We start from the raw sequence: 16,473 nt of genomic DNA on the forward strand, positions 1-16,473 counted from the left end.
GAACGCTTGTGGCTGATAACTTATCATTAAATTGCTTTTGGTGCTTTCTTAAAGCACCGTAATCCCCGTAGGGTGTCAACAGGTGTTCCCGCAGTGGATACGCTGCGTCCCCTAAAAGATGGTATGACCCCTGGCATGCATCAGAGATTTTCTTTGAAAGTGGCTACAAGCTGAACACATGCGAATCATGCATTTTGCTTGAGCTTCCAATGAATGTATCAAAGAAGCGCCTTTTGTCATCGCAGACGGCCTGTAGTGTGAGTGAAATGTATTGGTGCCTGTTACAATATGTCGAAGCAACCTTCTTCTCCGGGTACTGTATTTTTATGTACGACCCATCTATGCAACCAACAACATCAGGCATTCTAGACAGCTGCAAGCGAGTCATACACTTGTATTCAGCGATATCATCAATGTCTGAACATGAAATGAGCATTTGCAAGGAGTTTTAAGAGGAAATATTGGTGCTCATGCCCATTAACTCCCGTTAACAGCATGCCCTTTATGGCACAGCACCATTTATGCTAAGTTAAAGAAACAAAATACAAACCGAATGCAACTTTGAGAAGTACTGAAGGCAGCATACACTGCCGTGCACACAACATATTACATGTTTTTTAACTATCCACTTCTGTTTTTTACTATAAGAAAACGGGAGAGAAAGTAAAACAAAGCCCGTGTATCTTCCCTTAATCGATTTGAAGCACGTAATGAGAATTTGCTTGCCAAAGCAGACTTGGTCTATATCGCATCGTACGCCCGGAAATCTGAACAGTCATCTACTATTGTGGGTGATGACAAAGCATGCAGCATTATTCCTAAGCAAGGAATTGGCTGTGACCCCAAGAGATACTTTTAGGTTACTACCCCTGGTATAAATTCTGAGTGTTATCATCCCAAGCTATCACGTTTGAATGAAGGTCCAGCATTATAGAGCTTGAAATATAGCAACCAAAACGTGCACAGTGATGTTGCGATATCAATAAAACTTAGCTGGCCAATCTACATTGCTTCTTATAGGTAAAGAAAATGAAAAGAAACCTTCTCAAAACTTCTAGTGAGGTTCTCCAGGTCAGCAGAAAATTTTATCAACGACTGTTCCAGAGTCAGGAGTAAGTCGGCTACTCTATGAAAGATAAAAAAAACGTGGCCAGCCGACAAGTCGAACCGGTTGGCCACGTTTCTCATGCAGGTTTTGTTGGCCGCGTACCTGCGCAGTGGGATTACACGCATCCGGAAAAGCAGCTTCAGACTGCACTGCACTGCAAGCAACGGTTTCATAGTCAAATGCGTTTTTATGCAGGCATCCGACTCTTTCGTGTTTCATTTATCGTTGTTAATTTGGCAGGTGCATAGAAAAAACGGCGAGAACTAACCAGATAAAAGACAAGATATGCGTTTCCGCAGATTTCACTGGAACCCCTCCATGTGTGCCCGAAGGGCACATTGACGACGCGGCAAAGTCGGGGATCAACGTTTCCGCCACAGGTCGAGATAGCCTGAAGTGCCTTTGGAACTGCACAAAAAAAGAAACAGAAACGAAAGCACCACAATGTGTTAAACCTTGAGTATGCCGCTTTCCTTTTTTTCCTTACCTCATCATCCGAGTACTGCCGTACGACGTCCTCGATGAAGCCGACTACTTTAGGCCTCTTTGCGGGAATGCGGAACATCTTGGCGAATTCCCGCTCGTAAGCGGCAGTTTCAGCGTCGCTGTCACTATTCGAGCAATTGCTCGTGTCGGAACTTCAGCGTTCCGACTCGGAGCTGTCGCTATCGAGTAGCAGAAGCAATGCCGCACGCTTTGCCGAACAAGCCGAGCAGTTCATTTCGTCCGCCATTACCAACACAACTCGCGAGTCGTGACCGGTGGCGCCTCCCAGCAGACAAACGTGGTAAAGGAGATACGTCATGCACAGTTCCGGTCCGCTCCGCCGATTTTGGCGGAGCATCTTTTTCTGCTCCATGGAGTGACTCCCGCTCTGAATCCCCTCCGACTCTCTCTTTGGAACGCTTTACTCCCGCCCTCACTCTGTCATTGGAACAAACTTGCTCCGAAACGAGTAGAAAAACTTGCTCCGACTCCGCCATTGTATTTCAACTGACAATGGCAAAGTGGCAAACGTCTCGACAAAGTGTCTACCGTTTTTTCATGGTAAATGAAGCAGTACATGTAACGATTTTCGTACAGGTCAGGTGGAGTTAATGCTGTCATTCACTGAATTTACAACATACAGAAACACAGATAGCCATCTATTTTATGAAATTGGAAGCTGAAATTGAGTTTTCCGATCGCTTTCGGCCAAAGGAAGGAGAACGAAGCGTCATACAACGATATTTAAGCTCGGCTATCCTCGTACGTGTATGACGTACATTGCTGCTTGGCATGTTTCGCAGTATGTTGTCTGCGTTCGGTTATTTAAGCTATAATAAAAAAAAAGAAACATAAGTGCTCGACAAAGGTGTATTTTCCGCAAGATGCGCTCGAGCTGCAATCTCCCATCTTTTTTATGAGACATTGATGAGAGGCACAAAGTGTAGGGGAAGGAAAACGTTATGCGAAATGTTACATCACATATTGTTTGTTCTTGATATTTTTGCGGCACATTTAGTGTTCACGTGCAGCAGTAAAGACTTTGATACAAGTGGAATGCTCGTAGGAAGGCGAGAAACTTTGTGCAGACAACAGTGTTTACAATGACCTCTGCAAATTTTGCGTATAAACAATGACGCCAAATAAACATATACGTCTGCCCATTTAATGCTCACGGATTCTTGAAAAATGCAATTTACAGTTTAATATTGAAAAACAAAACATCTTGGTGTGTATGTCCAAACAAACAAACACGCTGGAAGGAGATGAACATTTCAATTGGGTAACAGAGGTGACCAAGGGAAGCCTCAGCCTGGAGCCAGCGTTTCAAGTAGCAAACATATTTGGGAAGGCGATGACGAAGACAAATTCCCACTCAGGCTTCCCTTGCTTCTCCACAGCTGATTGGCTGATTGTTAAGCCAATCTTACGCCGAGTATATTTCAAAAAGTTTTTGGGAACACAGTGCTCAGGTGTGTCATCTGCTCTTTGTAGAGAAAAAAACAGTTTTTAGTGATTCTTTATGTTTGTGGAGTATGGTGTAGGCCGGCTGTGTGAATTTGCCTTTTCTAGCGGTCTCTTACGGTGCGGGGTTAGCCTTGTTTTCATGCAAACTGTGCATGAGTCTTTTGTAGTTAGCAAATGTAAAATAGTGTGCGTATCCAGATATAATTCTTTCCAGTCCTAACACTTACGATCTGAACGACGTTCTCTGAGATTTCTTCATGTCGTATAAATATGATGGTGTACACATTACAGATCACTTAAATTCGATCACTCATATAAAATACCTCATTAACAATGCTAATCAAATGCTCGGGTAATTATGGCGTAACTTTTCCAAAGCACTCTCGACAAAACTTCAGCTTTAGTATGCTCTAATACAATCGAAACTTGAATATGCACCTGGCATATGGGATTCTGGTAGCATTACTCTTATTACTTAGCTCCACTTGTTTCATTCGTATGTATTATAACCGTACCGCGAGTACCTCAATGAAAACTAACCTAGCACTTACTCCACTAGCTAACCGCCGCAAAGGCGCCAGTTTTTCGCTATTTCATGTAAGTCTCCATCCCACCACACTTAACAACGACTTCATGCGGGACCTCAGTACATTTCAAACAGCATTCATGGTTCATGGTAGTAACGCAGGAATTTTTTCACGGTACACGAAGTCTTTGTTTCAATCTTCCACCCTCCATACATCTAAATAATAAAACCACCCTCTCTCAAGTATGGTAGCCATCACCTATAGGAAAATGTTTTTTTTGCAAAACATTAGTTAACCTTGCATACTCAGGAGAATCATTACGCTACCAGAAATCATTGCACTTGTATGTGTTTGCTTCACTCTACTACTTTGTAACCACTCCCCGTTTTAATGCCATATGACCCTGAGGGTACATTCAAAAAAAGGTACAATAATAAACTAAAGTGTGACTGCCAGGGTTTCAGTCAACAGGAAGTATAATTTCTTCAATATTGCATTGAGCGTTCTTGAAGGTTTGAAAATTATTTGCATTTTCATGTAACAAATAAAATTGGGGGGGAGCAAGTGATGCTTCGTGGTACTGCCCGTCAAGTGGACTTCCAAACAGCAAATGAGATAGTTTGTTACTTACCAAGTAAGACCTTGCTACATTGTTTGTCTTCTGGTCGTAATGGATTTAACGACTTGAAAAGAAACAAGTTGGTACTCAACATGTGACTAGTCTGGTTGTCATAACACGCCTTAAAATGAAGTAAGCCTATGGAAAATTTTAGCGTTCCGCTCCGTACGACACAAAACTGTAGGCTGCTGCTTTCTTGACAGGGCTCATACCACTCTATCTGCTAAACTTGCAAACATTTTATGGTGAGGCACATAGTTGAAGAGGATATGTCATTCTGGTGACAGTTGAGCTTCTTATGGCTTAGCGTGGGCAGCTTGTCGAACAATAATCTCTCTTTCGTACGTCTTCCTGAAAAGAGAGCCGATGAAACCATGACACACATGCAAGCAAAATATGATGAAACGAAAGTTAGTCAAATAAAAGAACAAATCACGGTTCTGGGTGAAGCATTCAAAAACATACGTTGCGAGGATTCCAGCCTAGTGGTGACACATTCGCTGTTGCCTTGTACATCCTGAAACAATAGAGTGCAAAGGCGCGAACACATATGACCAGTGTATTGGTGGCTATAGTAGAAGGCAAAAAGAGCCTCACTTACTATGGGCGAAGTGTGGGTGAGTTTGTGATTCATGTATGACTAAGAACAGTGCACAAATCTCTTCACGACAGAAAAGGACACACAGAAGACTGTTTTGAGTGTGCATTTCCTTCAGTGGTGTGCTTGTGTGGGCAGTGCGTAGTGAAGCCTCGATTAGATGACATTTTTTTTTTGCCAGGGAATAGGTACTAATCACATCAATTTTGTTAGGCACCAAATGAAGTTATATCAACTATCACTGTAAGTACATTTGTACTAATGTGCAGCAAATTTATTGCAGCGTATCACTTATGCTTAAACAGCCAAAACTATTTATTATTTATGCTGTACTCCACGTTGGGAATTATAGCATTGTTGGCAAACTAACAAGAGCCTTGTTTGAATTCCCTTTAAAGAGCAATAACTTGATAATCATTATTTTCCACTTTTAAGAAATGACTGACGGAATCTTCTTTATTCTCATCGTACACAAAGAAATTCAAAGTTGCAAATGCAAAGCAGTGCTCGTTTTACTCTCCGATACACACACACAGAGGCTGCAAGGTTAATCCGCTTTCGTGGATGGTTCACAAACAGACTGTGCTCGGTTCCAGCGGCGAATTTTCACGCTAGTTAGCACATTTTGTAAAGCAACATATCATTACGCGGCCAGATGCAGCAGATCACTAACGATGGAATTCGTGCATGAGCAGTTATGCCAGTTAAACGTCGCAGCTGATGAAATTCACCGGCTTTAAACACGTTCGCATGGTGGCGGCTGTCGAATCTTGGAAGCAAATATTGACTGAGATATAACTGCTATTATATTAAAACAAACCAGCGTGATGTTGCTAAAAGAAACGACTACCCCGTTCGCAAACATTAGTGCCGCCAAATTTGAATCGATAACCGTACTGCAATCGATACCAAGGGGCTGCTGCATATCAGGCGTCAGAGAGGTCTCAAAACCTTTATTCAAGTAATAAAACACACTTTTTAATAACACAAGTGCACTAAAAACAAAGATCTGCTTATTTATTTATTTTGTAACAAAATGACATGTTAATTATGCTTGTCGTTTACTATATGTAAATTCATAGATCAAATATTTAGCCGCGTTGAGCGCCTCTAGAAGAAAAAGTATAAATTTAAAGTATCCGACCAAATTACCGTAGCTCCGCTTGTGCGGTTCATGGTGAAAGGCGACGCAGTTGAGTTTTCGCCCTCCGTGGCGATCGCTGGAACTTGATTGTGTGCGGGGCCTTACTTATGATCACGGCTCAATCTCGCGCGACATATATGGAGAAAAGTAAGAAGGCAGCGCGATCGGGTGGGTGGAGGCTCCTTCGTTTCCGCCAGCCAGTTCATACTTTGGACGGCAGTGCGCCGTCGCGCGCGCCGTACCTGAAAGGGCTGTGCAAACGCCTCCTTCCATTGCGCGCGTTGTGTTCTCGCCGCTCTTGCGTTGAAGCGATATAGCGCACGGCCACATTCCTGGCTGAGGCTTCCGCGCTTGCTCGCAGCAGCGTTTTAACGGTGACTGTCGGCGCTCATCGAGCGTGATGTGTTCATGTTTGCTTGTGTGCGCTGACACCATACTTCCTAATTCAGTTAGTAAGTGAATGTTTCCAAGTTTATACGGCCGACAAGACTACTCTGCTTACTTCGTATATCTGCCCACTGATTAGCTGTCTCAATCGATACTTCGTCTTTCGGACGAAACTGCGTCTCTTTTTTTTTTGGAGAATGATGACTTTCGTAACTCGCAAACCGGCAAATGCGACTTTTGGAAACTCATCATTTTCAACAACAATATAGAAGCCATTTCGGCCGAAAGGCGAAGCATCAATTGCGTTAGGGAATAAGTAGACAGCTAGAGGGATTGAGAGTAGTAATTTTGTCGGCCGTATAATATTGGAAACATCCGCTTACTAGCTGAATTAGCATGGTGTTAGTGCACAGAAGGAAATCTGAACACATCACACTCGATGAGCGCGGACACTCGATGCTCAAACGCTGGCGCGAGTAAGAGCGGAAGCCTCAGCCAGGAATGTTGCCGTGCGCTATATCGCTTCAACGCAAGAGCGACGATAACACAGCGCGGGCAATGGAATTAGCCGTTTGCGCAGCCCTTTCAAGTACGGCATGCGTGACGGCGCACGGCCGTGCACACTACAGACTCGCTGTAGGAAACGAAGCCACCCCCTACCCACCTTGTTGCGCTGCCCTCCCATTTTCCTCCATAAATGTCGCGCGAGATTGAGCCGCGACCATCAGTCAGGCCAAGCACACACTCCATTTCCAGGCACCGTCAGAGAGGGCTAAAACTAAACCGCGGCGCGTTGCAGCATGAAGCGCGCAAGTGGAGCTACTGTGATTTGGTCGCCTACTTTAATTTGTACTTTTTCTGCTAGGGGCGCTCAACGCGGCTAACCATTTGAATAAAATACTTGTCTAAATATGTTTTGTCCTATTATTCCAGAAGAAAGCCCCTATGTTGCTCAAAAAGATTACAGACCGCGACAAGGCTTTATGGCTTTTTGTCTATGCCTCCAGCATATGTATATACACCGTTTTTTATTGATGCTGAAATAAATTTGTGTTTTTATTTAAGTATACAACCCTAGCTTGCACACACATATAATGGACTGTTGTAATGTAAGCATACGTATATTCATCACATTTATTTTCAGTCTCCGAAGCTGGCCTAATTTAAGTTAGATTATCTCTGTTCCCGACTCACGTTACTACTAGAATGCCTTAGTGATCGAGCATTTCACTTTAACATAATCCGGGATCGCCAATGCTGTTTAAGTTATGCTGGGAAGAAGTGCCGAATCTATTAGACAGGTAATGATTAGGAGTGAAAGTCTAAGAGCTATATCTTCAGACACCTTGCTTTACAGATGACGTTACCAGGCTTAACAATGATGGTGATGACTGTCCAAAATTATTCAGGACATTAGACGGCAACGTGAAAGGACTGGGTTGAAGCTTAATCTAAGCATAGAACGGCAAGAGAAGAAAAGTTCGCCTTCAATAATCAGCGTCTAGAATACGTACAAGAGCACGTTCTTCTAGGCAAGTTACTGCCAGCGTAACATGTTCATGGGAAATTATATTTACAGAAAAACAAAAATGGGTTCCAATGCATACGGCAGGTATAAAGAAGTCCTGACCTGAAGCTTACCGCAATTATTTAGGAAAAAAGCGAACAATAATTGTTTTCTAGCCGACTAACATACAGGGCGCAAATGCGTAAGTTAAATAAGCAACTTCAGAAAAAGCTACGCATCTCGCCACGAAGGATGGACAAAAAACTTATCGCTTAGCATAAGGAAAAAGCAAACAGGGTTGTGTGAACTATAGAGCTAGCAGGGACAGCTGATACTTGAGAAGATGCAGAAAAAATCGAGCCCCCAGGTCACGTGATATGCAGGAAAGAACCGGTGGTAAATAGACTTACCTAATGGATGTCAAGAGAAGGGAAGTGCAGCAGATTCGAGAAAATTAGGCGAGGTGTTGAAATCAGAAAATTTGCCCATGCTAGCTCGAATCATCTTGCGCAAGACAGAGGTAACTGGAGAAAGCAGGAAGAAACATTCATGCTGCCACCGCTGCCGCTGCCGATGCCGCTGCTAGCTAACTTACATCATTAGTGAATCAAATCATTCCAATGTAGACGTTATCTTGTGAGATTCGAGTGGGCATTCTATCAGAAAGATGTTTTGCAAGAATAGGATAGGATATGGATAGCTTTAATAAAGTGCCGGCAAACGACGGTTTAACGTGTCGTGATGCCGGCCAAGCGTCGACCCGCGGTTATACCCTACTCTGCACTAGCCCAGTTGGGCCCGTTTGTAGTAGGTCATGAGGCTTGTGATTTTCGAGTGCACCCCGGGCCTGCCGGACGGCCCATAGTTGTGAGTCCTTGTCTGCAGACTGCAGTGCACCTTAAAGTTCGGGCGGGTAAGTCCTTCAGGTAGCTGCCGTCGGGAGCCTAGCACAGTCCCATATGAGGTGCCATTGGTCCGCCGGACCCGCTGCACAAACACCACACAGCGCACTAGGATAGAGCTCTGGTGGGTGAAGCACGTGCATCATTGCGAGAGCGAGGAGTGATGCGATCTGTATTTGCCTTAGGATTACGGCCTGCTCCCGACTGAGTGCCGGATGGGGAGGTGGCATTGTCCGTCGAGCTAAGCGGTAACACTTGGTTACTTCGGCGTAACTAGTCAATCTGTCCTTGGTTTCGAACCACCACACGGAACGGTCACTCTCGGGTGCACGGAACGTAAGCGCTCGCGCCGCCGAATGGGCCGTCTCGTTGTGGTTCGGCGAGGATGCAGACTCGCCGGCGTGCGCCGGAAACCACTTGATACGCACGGTGCTGCCGCGGTCTTGAAGTTGGAGCTTGCCGATGATGGCGAACGCCGGCGCGCATATTCGCCCCTTGGCAATGTTGCGCACGGCATTCCTCGAGTCGCTGAGCACGGTGCGACACTTGGCCTCGGTGATCGCCAGAGAGATGGCAACCTCCTCAGCGTCCGTGGCATTCATGCACCGCACGCTCGCTGCCGTTGTCTTGGTGCCAGTAGCCACCGCAACGACCGCTGCCGCGAAGCCTTCCCGCTTGTATTCCGCGGCGTCCACGTACCGGGCGTGCGGGTCTTGGGCTTGTTCGGTGAGGGCCATGGCCCGCGCCTGCCGCCATTCTTGGTTGTATTCTGGGTGCATGTTCTTCGGGATGGGGTCCACGTAAATGTGGCCCCGCGCCTCATTTGTGATCTCGCACGGTTGCCGGCTGGGAGCTTGGGGATTGTAGCCCAGGGAGGTCAATATACTGCGGCCCGTCTTGGTGGTAGAGAGGCGCTCGAATTGCGCGGTGAGCTGTGCCTAGGCTATTTCTTCTAGGGTGTTATGGACGCCGAGCTGCAAGAGCCGAGCCGTGCTCGTGGTCTCCATTAAACCCAGTGCCGTCATGTAAGCCCGTCTGATCAGCGTGTTGATTTTGGTCCTGTCAGTGACGTGCCAGTTAAGGTAGGCCGCAACGTAGGCGATATGACTGATCACGAACGACTGGACAAGGCGCACGAGGCTGTCTTCACGCCTGCCCGCCCGTCGTGTAGAGGCTCGATGTATGAGCCGGATGGCGTCCATTGCCTTGGTGGTAAGCTTGTTGATGGTCTCGTCGTTGCGGCCGCTCTGGTTGAGCAGCAGGCCCAGGACCCTGATCTTGGGAACTTCGGGGACGCGTTGCCCCGATGCAGTCACAATTTTGATGTGATCACACTCCCGAAGAGGAGCGCGCTTCTGTCCTGGTCGAAGCGGTGTGAGGACGAACAGCTCGGATTTGGCGGGCGAGCACATTAGGCCTGTGCCATCAAGGTGCTGCTCAATGTTTTGCAAGTACCACTTTGTCATCAGCATGACGGAACAACGAACATTTTGAAATAACGACAGGGATGTCATTAACGAAGATGTCTAACAACAATTTACATAAAATTGATCCCTTAGAACCACCAGCATTCAGCTACAACTAAAAACTGAAAGCATCCTTAACATCGGTAAGTACCAGTTCAAATCAGTTGCTCAAGAAATTTTCGAGAAAGTTGTAAAAGGGCCTACGATACCTCAAGAAATTGTTCACTTAAGATTTTGAGCTTCAGGTTGTCAAACGTTTTCGCAACATTTAAGAAGAGAGCACGTGAGAACAGGTTCGGATCGAATGCCGAAGATCATCTAAAGATTCCTCAAGCAGTGCAACATTAAGACGCCCACGAACCAAACCAAACTGCCAATCAGTTAGGATAGAATATTTCTTAAGAAAACAAGACGTAGCCAGGAAGAGAACTTTTCTAAGAACTTTGAACTCACTTTTCTCACCTTTCAACTCTAAGACCTTTTAATTCTCTCTCTTAATTTTCCTTCCTCACTTGTGTAATGGTATAACAACTGTAGTCTTTAGGTATTCCTGAATAATATCTGACAGCGCATCAAAATTCTCTCGCATGATGCGTAATGATAGTATTCCATCGTATCACGGGGCTTGTTAAGACGGAAACTGAAAAAAAATTCCTTCAGATGACACTTCGGAGTTCTAGGGAGAAAATCTGACGCAGATGTGGATTGCGGTAACGACCGAGTGTTTAGGAATAGAGCGAATACGCTTGAGGACGCTCTTACAAAGTGTTTGTTGAAAGAATCAGCTGCTCCTGTGGGATGTTGCTGGAAAGAATAAAAAGAGACCGTTATTGGAAACTCACTCCTCTGAGTTTAATTATGGAAGACCTAGTTTGGCTAACATTACTTGAAGACTGCTAGAATTTAATCAAAAATAAGGGCGTTTTGCGCCACGCAGAAGTGCAACAACTCAATTTATTGCGGACTGATATTCTAGTCATAGTGCTTAGTTGTAGCATTTCCTGCAGTTTCGACAAGGTATCTCGATACGAAATCGCAGCAATAATTTCCGCGTTCTTCACGCAATGACCCTTACTTATCGGTGTAGCTACCAACCGTGTGCAACGCCATTGAAAGTTTTCCAGTTGTGTGTAGAACTTTTTATAGACTTCACATGACGAATGTTCCTTGGTTAAGGATGCCCAGTCAAATGAAACGATAAGATTTTCAAGCTTAGATTGCTTAACTATAGTGATAAGGTATTTGCGTCGTCCAGATGTAGTTCCGATCTGAGGCGTTCCCGACGCGTCCGGTAATACAAGACTGCAGGTTACAAAGTATTGATCAGCTCAGCTTTGCACAATACTACACGACCTAATTCTCTGACTGATATGTGTTCTAAGCTGGACTTCACTACGCTATTATTAAGTAATTCCGCTATAGTTGGAGCTCCAATTTACATTCCGAACCACGAACTGCAACGTAGATAGAAAATCAGACATATCTTTTCGGGGAGTAAAATGCTGATAATAAGTAGCCGATCAAACAAACTTGGTCCACTGAGCCCCATTGCCGCATGTTTTACCAAGCTCTGTAAGAAAACTTGGAAGTCTGCATTAGGGCGGTCCATGGATAGGAAAAATGTGCATACAAAATGACCTCTTACAACCTTTGACCGCCGTACATTCAGCATGTAAAAAAAGCATAACCAGGAGGAACTGTACAATGCATCTGCCACGAAAAACTTTCGGTAAATCGAAGCCATGTCCCGAAATTACCTTCCTTAATGGCGAAACAAATGCACGGTTTTCAAAGGAGTTAACATCGGCGAATTAAAATAGTTCATTTCATCGCGACTTTCGTTAAATTGAGGTTCCTTATATAGAGGTTTGACTGTAAACGTATTAACGGCTATTCTAGTGCATGGCTGTACGAGATGATAAGAATATGGCATTTAGCACTAATTATTATTTTTCCATTGCTAGGCAGCGTCTTAAGACAATCAATGCAGTTGTAAGCTTTCCCAATGTACAAAGCAAACTGATTAAAGATAAAAACTTAGACAACTAGCCGAGAAGCGAACCAACAAACTGATGGCAGTCCGGGAAAACTGCTCCATAGAAGGCATTCTTCTAGAAACAAAAAAAAAGTACCGCTAACAACGAGAAGCGCACAAATCGCCCGAGGCCTGCCGTAACGCTAACTGAAACTGCCAAAATACGTCCCCTCACAGAGCGAAGCCAAAAGCGACTATACGACGCGCAGGGGTGCAAGGCACATTTTTGCGTTTAGCGATAAGCCGCAGCAAGTAGCATCCCTCGCGCACTAGCGTAGACCGTAGGTAACGGCTTGGCGTGGGTGTGTTGCCGAAATAGTACTGTTAGAGTGCTCACTGAACAAGCTGAAAAGGTCGTCCATACATATCCCACAGTAACCGTCCTCGCAACTGACATCGGGTGTTGTCGCTTGGCCAGAAGCGACTACTACCAATAATCAATCAATCAATCAATCAATCAAACAAACATTCAATCAATCAATCAATCAATCAATCAATCAATCAATCAATCAATCAATCAATCGTTTCCCGTGCCCAGGAACAGCCATAAAGTGTGAAAGCTCGTGGATGCATACATTTAAAGAAACATCAGCGGAATATACGTAAAAGGAAGAAAAATGAATAAAAACAGTATTCCGAAAAACAGTGTACATAAAACAACGCTCAAGGTGAGTACAAAAGAAAATAAAGGAGAGTTGAACAGTAGGTGAAACTGCGACACTCTAGTGCAAAGCTCGGAAAAGAACAATCAAAATCATGAAAATCAGCGTTATAACGACTATCTTGTGGACGGTTGAGTGTCGGTAACAATAATAATAAGGTTAGCAACGATAATAAATGAAATGTTTATTTTTGAGCCGAACAACAGCTACGCAGCCTGCATACGTGTGTGCTTAAAAATACTTTTTGAAACAAAATACAAACAGAAGACAAATTTTGTAGACAAAGCAAAGGGAGGTAGCGAAGCATATACAAATAGGGAAACAAAAAGCGAGCAGGTGCACGTAAAAGCGACATAATCGTACGACATGATTATCTAAATACACACGAAAGCAGAAGAAATGAACTGCTAAATGGGTCAATACAGATAAAATAATTATAACGCGTTTTTTAGAGACCGGCCAAAGCACACTATAATGCAACTAAACCACGCGCAAAACGTGGTATGCTGCCTGGTAGATTTTTGCGGCACAGAAAATTGCACACAATCGAGAAGCTTTGGACAATGTATAATTGCATGGATTACTTGGTAGAGGAACAGAAGGAACGAAAACTGGAAAAGTGGTGCTTTTGGAATAGGCATGAGCTTATTTTCTCTGCGGTTAGGTTAGAATTTAGGTTATAATTTCATTTGTATGTTCCCCCCAATAATACAGAGCCACATTCTAGCAGTGGAAGGCACACAATAGAATACAATTTCAGAAAAGCGAACGGGGAGTGGAAGTCATGCAATATACGACAAGCGATACCTAGACCGCGAAGGGCACGCAGTTTCGCATGCTTAGCTTGTGAAAAGAAGTTCAGCGCTTCGTTAAAGTGTACACGACAATTTTTCTTTCATCGATCCTGGGCACTGGAGCCCACCGTAATATGCATGGTAATAGCACATGGTGTGTTATCCGCGTGTAAGTTGATACCATAGGTTTGGAACCATTTATTGGTAGCTACCATCTTTGCAGCAGTTGCCGGCACGGAAGCAGAACATTTAGTAGAGCCGATCAAGGTTCAGCCTCAGGTTCCCACATTTTAGCGTGCTATGCAACGTTGCCTCGTAGTTCTCAAGATGTGGTGATGCCGCCACGCAAAAGCCCGTCAGAGCGGTGTAAAGACAGCAATGTATAATTTCACCGTTCCTCTAAAAAAAACACACAGGATGCGCATCCCAGACCGACATGGATAAGAATCTCACGCATTGAGGAAAAGTGACCAATATTAAGCTTCTTTTTTTTGGAAACACTTCATTTCAACGGACTTCTTTCTTTCTGTCGAGTAGGCCACTGATATCTTTTTATATAGATGCAGCAGGTTGCGGCACTTTCAAATCACAAAGTGTACTTTGTTTAGACAGGCACTTTAATAAATAACTGATGTATGCTTAAGCTGCATTGGGTTTCGCTAGTATTATTTTCTTCCCCTACATTTGTTTTCCTATAATGACTTCAGCGGCAGGCATATGCTACCGCAAATGCCGGTAGTAGGAACGATAACTAGATAGGGAGGTCGCATGTTCATCGTGACGCATCTTAAGCTGCTAGGTGACACACCGTTCTAATAGCATGCCTTAGTTTGACGTGTAAGCACAATATGCAGTTTTCTCGTTCAGTATTGGGAGTTTTCAGTTCATTTGCTCGCAAGAAAGTTATCAGCAACTGTACGCAGCTCTCGTTCATGATTTCGAGTATAGGACCTTAGCCCAGTGCAGCTACGTTGCTTTCTAACTATGCGTACAGAGCTAAATTCATTTACAGCTGCTTTGATTCGATTTCGAGTCATGAATTTACTCTAATATAGGTGATACCGCTGAAAAGGAAAGCAGTCACAAATTTTCAGAAGCATGTTGGAAGAAACTCAGCTGGTTCCAGTAGTTATTTGCTTCTCACGTTACCCCGAGGTTTAAAAATTCGTACGGGCAGCGGATGTCTACTGTGTTCCCATGCCTATACCCAACCTCGAATTTCGCGCACTCTGAGCATCAGAGGCAGAACCTGAACTGTTTGTTTTCATCACAAATTTTTGTTCACCCCATGACGCTCTGACCAAAAATCGGGCTAAACCTCAACAGCATTTAGCCTCGTTCTATCCCTCTTAACATCCGTGTTTAGCTTCTGAAGGCATGACAGACGCTACGGCCTCTTCATTCTACGACGCCAAGTGATATAATCCAACACGAATTGGAGCGCGGAGTTGCTGATATGAAGGTCCAAAACAGTCATAGATCCTACCCGTAGTAGTGGAGCAACGCCACCAACGTGTGGTTGCACCTTTTGGAGGATTGCTACGCACATGCACTTCCCTTATTTACCTTCCGGTTCGAGTGAGAGGCTTTGAAACCCATGCCTGTCACTAGGCAGGCCGGACTTTAGCACGCACAGCCCAATTATTTTCTGGGTTTCGTCGCTGGGATCCTAGAGGCCGATCATGACAGGTTTTTTCATTATCATTTTTTGATTTATTTACCCTAAAGGCCCAGCTTGGGCATTACATAGGGGGGGCAGGGAGAACAATTGATATACAAAGGTATAAGACAACGTGCATGTATGTCAAATATCCTCATAGGAAGTCGTATAGGCTATGCAACCTTTACTTCACTTCTAATTCGACAACATCATACGCCAATAATTCTTACATTATACAGAAAATGATCTTACATCCTCTGACATCCGAAGGCAGGAAGAAATGCTAGTGCTTTTAATTTACTAATGTTTCATTAAGTGCTTGGAAATGTGTATGCACCCTACATCGACGTCAACGCCGACGCGCACCGCTTCTGCGTTTTCGAGCTCGAGAGCAGTGTGTCGACGTGGTGTCCAAGGCCAAACAGGCATCCAGCGTTGCCAGAAGGCGTACACACAACTTAAATAATCGCTACATATGACACGCCCTGCAATATGCGTCATCCGTGTCGGCACCATATATAGTCGGCGCTGTGTTACCACGACTCTTCGAAGCCGAAAGTCCAAATGAGCAGACATGTCGTGCTGTTTCGTGAATGCAGCACAGTTCGTTCAGAAGCTTCTGTAGCTTCGTAACGGCAACGTTATTCGTATTCGCCGATATTACACAGTGATCCAGTACTGCAGTGCACACCACACAGCCACAAGGAATCACAACGGTCCTCCCACTGCGTGCACGCGTGTGTAGGCGCCGACAGTAATTTTCAATTTTAAAACGCAGCATAAAATAAATCCTTCATTTATTTAGGCGTAGTGCATTTAACAACAAAACGATAACGTTAGCATTTCATGTATTTCTATTAAGCTTTCTTTTTGTGACGTCATCATGCGTGGCAGCAGCGGACTCAACTTGGGGTCGTCTGCTGCCACGCGCGTGCACCCAGCGTCGGCCAATCCCAATAATGAAACGCGTCAGGCAGGGAGGTACGATCTCCCCAATGCTATTCACAGCGTGTTTACAGGACGTGTTCAGAGACCTGGGTTGAGGAGAATTGGGGATTACAGTTAATGGAGAATAGCTGACTAACTTGCGATTCGCTGATGATATTGCCTT

General features: G+C 44.5%; 1 protein-coding gene across 1 annotated transcript; it reads right to left on the reverse strand.

Annotated features, from left to right (window-relative positions):
* Window positions 1–410: 410 nt before the first annotated feature.
* LOC142558369 (uncharacterized) lies at window positions 411–9,482 on the reverse strand. Its single transcript, XM_075670512.1, has 5 exons — window positions 9,445–9,482; window positions 1,596–1,719; window positions 1,377–1,516; window positions 1,160–1,210; window positions 411–417 (listed from the first exon to the last, which is right to left on the reverse strand). Exons 1-5 carry the CDS (start codon window positions 9,480–9,482, stop codon window positions 411–413), a joined length of 360 nt encoding a protein of 119 aa, XP_075526627.1.
* Window positions 9,483–16,473: the final 6,991 nt, after the last annotated feature.

Source organism: Dermacentor variabilis, chromosome 9 (assembly GCF_050947875.1).
Source record: "Dermacentor variabilis isolate Ectoservices chromosome 9, ASM5094787v1, whole genome shotgun sequence".
Classification (NCBI taxonomy): Eukaryota; Metazoa; Arthropoda; class Arachnida; order Ixodida; family Ixodidae; genus Dermacentor; species Dermacentor variabilis.